The sequence below is a fragment of the Scardinius erythrophthalmus genome, assembly GCF_964197995.2.
Source record: "Scardinius erythrophthalmus genome assembly, chromosome: 6".
Lineage (NCBI taxonomy): Eukaryota > Metazoa > Chordata > Actinopteri > Cypriniformes > Leuciscidae > Scardinius > Scardinius erythrophthalmus.
The window spans coordinates 11214115-11224650 of NC_138226.1; the positions used below are offsets into that span (position 1 = coordinate 11214115).

At 39.6% G+C, this 10536-nt stretch overlaps 2 protein-coding genes across 2 annotated transcripts in view; both read right to left on the reverse strand.

The window, feature by feature from the left end:
• clasp1a (cytoplasmic linker associated protein 1a) overlaps positions 1 to 5062 on the reverse strand; it is a 52232-nt gene extending 47170 nt beyond the window's left edge. Inside the window, exons 1-2 of the mRNA XM_081369169.1 lie at positions 4910 to 5062; positions 2572 to 3134 (exon numbers count right to left, since the gene is read on the reverse strand). Of these exons, the coding sequence (XP_081225295.1) occupies positions 2572 to 2766 (195 nt within the window). The 5' untranslated portion in view covers positions 2767 to 3134; positions 4910 to 5062. The remainder of the gene's footprint in view (positions 1 to 2571; positions 3135 to 4909) is intronic.
• A 565-nt stretch (positions 5063 to 5627) lies between these two features.
• On the reverse strand, positions 5628 to 9293 carry nifk (nucleolar protein interacting with the FHA domain of MKI67). The gene is made up of 6 exons (XM_081369284.1): positions 9035 to 9293; positions 8668 to 8796; positions 8249 to 8357; positions 7949 to 8160; positions 7810 to 7869; positions 5628 to 6654 (listed from the first exon to the last, which is right to left on the reverse strand). Exons 1-6 carry the CDS (start codon positions 9146 to 9148, stop codon positions 6454 to 6456), a joined length of 825 nt encoding a protein of 274 aa, XP_081225410.1. The 5' UTR covers positions 9149 to 9293; the 3' UTR covers positions 5628 to 6453.
• Positions 9294 to 10536: the final 1243 nt, after the last annotated feature.

The window sequence follows — 10536 nt, forward strand, 5'->3', positions numbered from 1 at the left end:
AGATCTCTTCCTGAGTTCCTCTCTATCTGTTGCAGCTGCCACATGCAGCACTGATTGAAGCCTGGAAATATTGAATCAAATAAACTCGCTAGCTAATCATACCGGTCGGACAGGTTGGACTGTTCAGCTTTCCTGCCGTGTAAGTTTCTAACTCTGTTTTTGATACCGTTTGTGCCTCCTCAGGATGTGGCCTTTTTCAATATTCATCTTGATTGAAGGAGCGTCAGAGTTGAAGTTAACATTACAGACGATATCAGTTAGCCTAAGTACATTGACAACCCAACTGTATTCTAACATTAGCTTGTCCTTAGTTGCTAGGCCCCTTATACAAGCTTGTAAATAACTTATTTGAGGAGGTCTCTGCAATTGACAGCGTTAGATACTCTTATCAGGGTTAACTTTAAGGGATGGTTCGGATTAATCTCCTTTGCACCATGATCTCGAGCCAAACCTCGACGTCCAGTACCATCCGGTAGAAGTTTGGTACCATTCTCGGCATTATTAGTGGGGTAATTTATGAGATAGATACAACCTTGGATCCATTAGCACCTGCACTAAGCCATTCGGCTGATATCTCTAAATAAGCTCTAACTTTAATAAGGTTCGACCAAGGGAAAAAAAGCTTCTGGGGGGTGTTTGGCTCGAGGTCACGGTGCCTAGGTTGAGATTAATCCGAACCATCCCTTTAATGCACAGATGACCATGTTCATGATACTACTAACCTCCTGGTAACCTACTACTAAAGTCCTGGTAAACTCGGTCAGCTGTCTTCTCTGTCAGTAACATCTGTGACTGATGAAGTTTCCATGGGAATGCAAGTACAGAGGAACGCATTTTGAGATACACCCCCATGTTTTAATTTCTTCGCTGTAATGTGAGAGAGGTGCTGAGCAAGTCATTTTACCCATTTTAAATAGTAAAAAAAAACAAAAGGAAAAATCTATTTGTGATGGGCCGCCACAAATAAATCACCGTATGGGAAACACTGCTTTTCTATCATAGTCTACAAAGTCATCAACTAAAAAAAAAGTTTAACAGGCAACTTTTGGATGAGTCAGCTAATCAATTTTGTTTAACTAGGCTACAACCTAAAACATGATGAAACCAAAGCTGTCAAGCATGTAAAGTAACAGTCAGCATTGCTTCAAAGACCAAACTGTCTTCTGATACGGACACATCTCACACGAAGGGCCAACCTCACCCAAACCCTGCCCGAATACTTTCCACATTACTCTCAACATCAATTGCTGTCTCCGTCAAGGCTGGTGCTTGTGAATAAATGCAACGGGAGCGAAATCATTTGTTCTCAGGCAGTTGCAACTGAGTGGTTACTGACATCCCCAAAAAAATGGCGTTGAAAGCATTACGGCTGGGCGATATATCAAACAATCACAATATATTCATAATGATTTTGCTGATAATATAAAATGAAGCAACATTGTGAATACTGCAATGATTTTATTGCGCTTTTTATTTGGCTATTATGTTACTATAACTAGTTGTTGTGCAATCCTTTGTCTCTTTGACATGCATGATGTCAAAGCATTGAAATGAATAGAAAAAGTAGCAGAGCTGCGCTTCATGACGCGAACTGCTTGACAAAATTGCTACTCTATGTTTACAAGCTGCTCGAGGAAGTGACATCAAAGATAGACAGCCTCTGAACACTGTCAAAATAATATCTCACAATCAATAAACCTACGCAAAACAAAAAACTGATGGGCGGCTCTGCCTCAGCACTGCAATGCTATGAGGTCAAGGCGAAAGATTTGAAATACAAATCTCTCGTAGTTGCTTCTTAAGAGGATTTTTGGCATGATTCCCATGAAACACTTTGTCTCCATTAATTGCTGGTGTTAGAGTTTGATATTCTTGAAAATGAAACCAACCAGTAATTGAGTATAAGCCATCACATTTCACCCTACAGTCTTTTTAAATGTCCACTGTAGACAGCATTCAATATAAGACACCTATTGCATAAATAATCATGTATAAATAACAACATTAAGGTCAGCCTGAGTTCTGGTAACAAAAAAAAAAGACCATAACAAAAATGAATATCAAAAATTTGCCTAAGGCTACCCAAAAATGAAATTTCTGACATCAAAACAAAAGGACTTTCTTTTGCATTAGCTGTAACTACATGCAAAACATTTCACCAAGCTTATTCTCTGTGTTCAACAAAAGAAAGACATACAGGATTGGAACAACATGAGGGTGAGCAAATGATGACCGAATTTTCATTTCTGGGTGAACGAATGCTCAATCATCTTCCAAAGACGTGGACACAAAGTGAAGTCTCTCATTGTGTCTGATCTTGGAATATGTCAAAATGAAGGCCTGTAAATGTTCCAGTGACCTCAAAAGCCTTCCCTGTTTCGCTCAAGGGATCGATTCAACCCCTCAATTCTATGCCAGACAACTGCCTGAAGGAGAATTCAAAAAGAAAAGCCCTTGCTTTATAACCCATAATATTCAGCCCACTTGAAAAATCACCCTGCACCATTTACAGTCTTCCAAACCTGCAGAAAATTACAGTTAAGCATTTAAATGGCATAAAATGCCTCTTACCTTGAAGTTGCTGGAGTTAACCCAAGATGTGGCGATACCGTCCACCATTTTATCCAGCGCAGTCTGGTCACTCTCCAGGTCGTGACACTTGTCTGAATCTGTGATGTAGTCGATGAGCTCCGGACCCATCTGCAACCTGCGGGCCACATCCTTCTGTAGCACCTGAGTCAGACAGTACTCCATGTTGGGTTCCATGGCCTACGATGTCCTGCCACCACCCGTGTGGCAGTGGAGAGGAAAAACTAAAAAAAAATGGCCTTTAGCGTGTGCAATCCAGGCAAAACAAGAGCACACGCTTTTTTTTCTTTTTTTTATATCCCGTGTTGATGAATCCTATGAGTGCCACAGGGTGGCAAGAAGCTGAGCGGTAGGGATGTCGACTCGGGAATTCAAACGATGCACCATATGTGACTAGACAACAGCTGATGAGGACTGCAACTTCTCCTTTTTGTCCCTTTAGAAGGCAGCCAAACCACTAGCAGCGGCAGCGGCAGGAGTTGTGGTAACTAGAGCAGGAGAGAGAGGGTCCGGCGGAGCATTGCTTCATAATTCAGAGGTCCTCCCTGCTCAGGATGAGAAAAGAGAGCTATTAGTCGAGTACCACCTCTGGATATCAAATGCCAGTGCGGCAAGACCTGCAGTTTTTGTCAGCTCAGCTCAGCAGCCACTTATGAGAAAAGCAGAAAAGCCCTTTGATGGTGGTGACATAACTCAAAGTCCGGATTGCATTATCTTAACTATTTGCATGCTGACCACCACGCATCAGCTGCACAGCTTTGTGGGATACAGCAAAAGAGGAATTCCACTTGGGTTAAAGGGATAGTTCGCCCCAAAATTAAAACTGTCATTAACTTATAACATTTCAAACCCATTTACTTAAACAAAAAGGACACATAACATTAGTCCATACAATTTGAGTACTATATTCAGAGCATTTTGAAGCCATACAATAGCTAATGCGAGTAAAGGCGAGGACATGTTAGCAAAATTTAGGACAAAAATTGTCTAGTCATAGCGTATTAATGTATAAAGCACAGCTCACTGTGAGCTATACTGAAATCTGCTTAGGGAACTTTTTCGCCCTTACGCAACAATCGCGCAGATTCCAATTGAAATTACTGGATTTCGTCTGTGAAATTTCACAGAACAATGGTAACAACAGCAGTAATGCCATCACTAGGATACTGCATTGAGACAAAAATCTCCTAAGGCATCATGGGAATAATCTGGCTGCAATCACAGTTGATCACCGCAAAGTGTATTACTCTGTTAAGTAGATTACCTGATGCTCACAGGAATGAAAATTTTCTGAAATACTTCATGAAATGAGCAAAAAAATTAAAGCACAAACTAGTTCCTGCAGACCATCCAAACAAATATAAACCAATTTTTAAATTCAACTTATTCAATTTTGAACAAAATTGAACAAATTTCAATTTATTAAGCAGACTGAATACAGAAAAATGCAAAACATTTGATTTTGTATGTTGATTTTTGTAACTGATTCACTAGTGGTCTCAGACATTTGGTCCGACGACTAATTGTATGTGTGTGTGTGTGTGTGTGTGTTTTCTATCTTCACTGTCACAAGCAGATTTGTTTTTGCTTAGTTTACATTACAAGTCCGTACCTGTACTTCAAACAGTATCTAAGCTACACAATGGTGGGAGGAGACCTAATTTTCCATTGATTAAAATCTGCACTCAGGAGTTCATCTTTGAGTCATAGTGATGGCAACTTAATGTAAAACACACACACACACACACACACACACACACACACACACACACACACACACTGCATAGTAATTAGATGATGTCGAGCATGACTTACCTATGCCTCCCTCAAACATACATCCCAGGCATTTGACTAGGCTACATCAGTACTCTCCAGTATTTAGTGAAAACGTGTTATATTTCAAAGCAAAATCACCTTGTGTATACAAAAGAACTGATATACTACACAAAGAAAACAATAAAGTATCGTAGGCTCAAACAAAGTGAATGACAGATCATTCATCAGCATCAATGTAATTGAAGCTCACGTAGTATCTGTCATTCACCCTAAATGAAGTCCAGGCTTTAAAATATCTTATTGTCTTTTATATACGCTAACAATTCAAATACCACCACCCTTTTTATGAAATCTGAATCAGTATTTAATCATCAAGTGTTTTCAAATCATATCTGGATGATTATTTTTCTTTTTCATTGATCATCTAGCCGGTTATGCTAGCTCTTACTAGCCGACCGAATAAATTGTAAAAACTCCGGCGATTTACACCAAGCTGGCACATGTAAACGACAAGGTTGGTTGAAATAATAGGTTATTTACTCACTCTGCCGAATCTAGCGGTGGTTCCTGTGTGAAATGACACGGGTTGGTTTACTAAAGGTAAACGAGGTTTGTCTCTCTGTTGCTGGCTGCTCCTGTAGACTAGACAGACACAATGATGGAGCCGGAATGCGCATGCGCCACACACCTCTGTTCTACTATCGATTTAATGTACAATCCGCTTACAGCTTTGATACAAACGATGTACCATGACAAACATGTTTCTTTTTAGGACTTTATGATTTTTCTAGCAATTGCTTCAAAATGTGGGCTGTGCCTTTGTCCCTTTGTTATGCATGTATGGGAGTCATTTCTCTAAAAGCACATTTACCTTTGTAATTAGCGATTTTGGCTCTTATTTTTGAGTGTTTATCTACACAGTGACCAACATATATTTTGTTTACATCAGCATATTAGAAATCCCCTGATTTCCTTCTGTCTCGCAGCCACATGGTCATTTTTCCTTGTGTAGTTAAAACAATGAACCTCTATGGCAGGCCAATTTAACATTGATTCCTCAAAAATATAGCATGTATTTGTTACTGGTAGACTACGTATTTGTTTAATTATTAGTAAGCATTCTAATAGCGACAAGCACCTTTCATTGTTTCCAACTAGTTGATAAAAATGTATTGCTTTTGGGAACTTTTTAATTAAACTTTTATTGAACTAACCTTTAATCATTTTATATATAGAGAGAGAGATACTCGATGGACCCCTTTCACAGACTGATGACGCATTTTAATGGTTATCAGCATCAAAAATGCATCCTGCCGTTTTTACAATTTCATTTGAAAAAAAAAGTATATTTATAATTCTATACTATGTATGTATAGCAGAAAAAACTAGATTAATAAATTTAGTTTGTCTTAAATTAGATTAATAAATGAGTTACCATGTGTACTAGTAATACAAACATAGTACATTTTAAGAAACACAAATGTTAATACGGCTTGCCATAACATTAACCTAAAACAATGGAAACGACTCCTGGCTCCATCTAGTGGTTGTTCTGAGAAGAGCACTTTTTATTGATATCCGTTTTCTCCACAATACCACTTAACTTACATGTATAAGCACCTTCAGAGCGACGATTTACACACAAACCATTGTTTAGTAAAAATGGCTGTAAAAAGCATTAATGATATTTATTTGATATACCTTTAATGTTTTAAGCACATTTTAACAATTTTGCAAAGCTACATGTCTGAAGATAGTACTGGACAGTATACATCATACCAAAATTAGTCAGAAACAGAATGATATCCATCCTGCCATTTAATTTTCCAAGTAACACTACACATCTAGTGTGTGTATTGCACAATCAATCTGATTTTAGAAACCTCTGGGAGACCACATTGTCCCCATAAAGGTCACAGATACAACATCTGCCTTAAACACCTAAAACCAACAGATTGTTAATGACCAGGATAATGTGTTTGGTCCTCTTCTTCTCCAGCCTTAGGGGAGGACTGAGAACTTATCACATATAAACGGCTCTGAAAGTGAGTCCAGCATCCCTTCTAAAAACAAGGATCGAAGTCTTTATTAAGCTGTTTGTTCCTCCTCAGTATCCTCCTCCTCCTCATCATCATCTTCATCAGACTCTTCCTCGCTGTGTTCCATGTCCTTGCTGTCTTCTGGGGCTGTTTTGACTTTGATGATTATTTCGTCATCATCATCCTCATTCTCAACTCTGATCGACTTCCTCCTCTCCAAAACTGATGGGGTGCACACTGGAGTGACATCCTAAATGCAAATAAATTGTCTTTAAACGCTAACAGTGCAAGACTACATATCTTAGACATTTTCTACAATAACTGTTGGCACATGGGTTTCATTGTGAGTCACACTGACTGACAATAAGCTTAAAATGTACCATTTTCTGTTGGCACAATTATCTTACTCCAGTCAATGGTTACAACTGAGGTAATTTTCAGTATGTGCCAAGGCTATGCACAAAATCAGTGCAGAAAACGATTATTAAAAGACTTGAGCCAGGGCTGCCAACTTTTGAGTTTAGCTTGGAGTGAGATTTTGGGGGGGGGAGATTTGCTATTTAGTTACCAAAAAAATTTGGTAACTAAATAGAATTTTATGAAGTTTAGTGACAACATGTTACAATGTTTACATTGTACAATGACTGGTAGTAGGCTATACAGTTTTTATTATTGCTTGACAAAAATTTCAAGATTTCAATTCCATTCTTGTGATTTGATTCCGATTTTGATTCAATATTGACTCATTTGGATACATGTTTATTTTAAATTTTATTTAAAAAAATAATCTCACCTAATGCTGTAAACATAGAAGGCCTAATCTGCTGGTATTAAAGGTTAAAAATAACAAATTAAATATAATGCAGTTTTTGTTATAATAACAATTATTTAATGGCATAAGTAAAAATATAATAAATATGTAATATAGTGCTCAGCAAAATCTCCTCTATAGCTATTTTTTCTATTCAATTAACATGGTCATTAAATGGCTTTCCTGAGGTAAATGTAACGTTATGTGACAATTGTTCTCCTGCTGTTCTATATTGACCTCTTTCAGTGGTTGAAAAATCCACGAGTGGTCGATATTATGTATACTTTCGGTAAGTTGTACTGTATCTTTAAATAAAAAAGTAACAGATGATCGGTTCACGTGCATTTGAACTGAGGCGCTCAGCGATCTGTCACGTCACATTTACAAGCGCCAAACGTATTTTTGTCTGAATTTCGTAATAAAATTGACGGAATCTAAGAGCTGAGAATTAGTTTAATATTAAAAGTACCCCTTTGCTCCGCAATGTTTCTGTGCGTGAGAAAATGGATGTGTGGCGTGAGAGCGTGTGAAAAGTGTCAATTGCGTGAGTCTCACGCTCAATGCGTGAGAGTTGGCAGCCCTGCTTGAGCGTACCTCACTGCATACTGAAACATCTGCTTCTGATTGAGACTTCTTTGCAGGAATCTGAGCTGCCTGAAAAAACAACATGGTCACACTAAAACACAATAGAATAAAGCATCTTAAAAGTTCTGATCAACAACATAGTACTTACAAATCCTGGGAAATCATAGTCAATGCCTTTTGCTGCCAATCTCTTGCGTAGCTTAGACTCTTTACTTAAAAGCTTGGCACCAACTTTCTTCAGATCATCTTCCGCGTGATCTTTGTTGTACCGGGTAACTGCAGGCTGCTTTGGCTTCCTGAAGATCATCTTGGAGCCAACAAAGAGCTTTGCATGGACCTTCTCGGGTGGTACCACATGACCTGAACAGGACGAAACACAGTTATGTTTACACAACATACTACGTAAGAAAATATACATGGAAAATCTTTCAAATCACTCTCAACTCACACTTTATGAGCCGTTCTCCCATCAGGTAGTTGTTCATGGTCTCAGCCACAATCTTAGCCACCTCGTCACACTCAAACTCCACATATCCATATCCTTTGCTCCCTCCGGTCTATGAAAGATGACAAATTAATAATACGCAAGTTAAAAACTCAAAGCATTACTTGCTAGTATGCCTATTGTGTGTTTAAAGTGTTGGCACATGGGTTTCATTGCACAGCAACATGGAGTTGGCAATAAGCTAAATGTACCAGATTACTGTCGGCACAGTTATCTTACCCAAAGCAACAAATGCCATGGGTAATTTTCATATTGTGCCATTATTTAATAATAATTAAAAAAAAATTGTTAAATAGATTAATTAAATGTACAGAGAACGTGGATTGTGAAACACGTGAACTACAATTACAAGCACGTCATACCTTTTTACTCCTGGAAACTCTTAATCGCGAGACTTTCCCAAACTGCTCGAAGTAAGATTTCAACTGAGGCTCATACAATCCTCGAGGCAAATGACCAACATATATTACTCCTGGAGAAAGTGACTGACCCTGAGGGCGAAAATCATAATTAATATCACATTCAATGCAACATATTAAAATAGGCAAGCATAAGACTTTAGTTAATTAATGTCATTAGATCTATTAAGATGATTCTTCTTTCCGAATCTTATTCTGGCTAATAAAGACGACTGATTAGATGACAGATTCAGCTGTAACCAAGCTTCAATATGAAGCTAAATGTTTGTACGGCTAAGTTACACTCACGCCACATGGTCACGCATCATACCTTTTGAGGACGTTTCTTCGCTTGCTGGACTTTCTTATGAAACTCTGCTTCTTCCTTTGGATTTAAAGCCAGCAGGGTTTTCGCCGGCTTCTCTGATGATTTGCCTTCTGTCATATTTAAATATAAAATTGGTGAAATAAATGCGTTTTGGACCTAGTGTCGTACAACCTCTTCTAAACCACGCTGCTCTTCTTTCAGGAAACTGGCTGCTTCGTTCAGGAAACGTCACAATAAAAGTCCACTAAAATAAAAGTCCGCTATATCTAAACCGTTTAAAACATATTTATTTATTTTCTTTCATTGTTCGTATGGTATAGATTGATTATATATTTTGCTATTGTATAGTTATTGTTTTTTAATAAATATTATCATAATATCTAAATAATACTAAAACTTTTATTATACAGTTAGACTCTTGCTTTGACTCGAGTATGCCAGCAGAGGTGGACAAAGTAGCTACACAACTTCCTTACAACTGTGAAAGTACTGATACTGCAGTTAATGCTTAACTGTATTACTCCGTTACAAGTAAAAGTTGTAAAGACCGATTTGTACTTAAGTAAAAGTACAGAAGTAGGCCTACTTGTTTTTAAGAGTAAAGTATCAAAAGTAAAAAGTAAATGTCAATGCATTGTTTTATTATTGACAATGCATTGTGTCTCCAGCACGGACACCAACCTCTTCGGGACGGACACCAACGACTCCGGCAAGGACACCAACCTCTTCGGGACGGACACCAACGACTCCGGCACGGATACCACCGTCTCCGGCACAGACAAGTGCACGGACACCGCCTTCTCCGGCACGGAAACCACCCACCGTCTCCGGCATGGACAAGTGCACGGACACCAACGTCTCTGGAACGGACACCAATGTCTCTGGCACGGACACCATCATCGCCAGCACGGACACCAATGTCTCCAGCACGGACACCAATGTCTCCGGCACGGACAATTACGTTTCTGGCACGTCTCCGGCACGGACACGAACGTCTCCGGAACGGACATCACCATCTCCGGCAAGGACAACCAACCTCTCGGGGACGGATACCAACGACTCCAGCACGGATACCACCATTTCTGACACAGACAAGTGCATGAACAAGTGCACGGACATTGCCGTCTCCTGAACGGACACCAACATCTCCGGCACGTCTCCAGCACGGACACCAATGTCTCCAGAACGGACACAACTGTCTCCAGCAAGGACACCAACCTCTCCGGGACGGATACCAACGACTCCGTCACGGATACCACTGTCTCGGGCACAGACAAGTGCACCACCCACCGTCTCCAGCACGGACAACAACGTCTCTGGCACGTCTCCGGCACGGACACCACCGTCTCCAGCTTGGACACCAACGTCTCCGGCTTGGACACCAATGTCTCCGGCACAGACACTAACATCTCTGGCACGTCTCCAGCACGGACACTGATGTCTCCAGAACGGACACCACCGTCTCCAGCAAGGACACCAATCTCTCCGGGACAGACACTAACGAC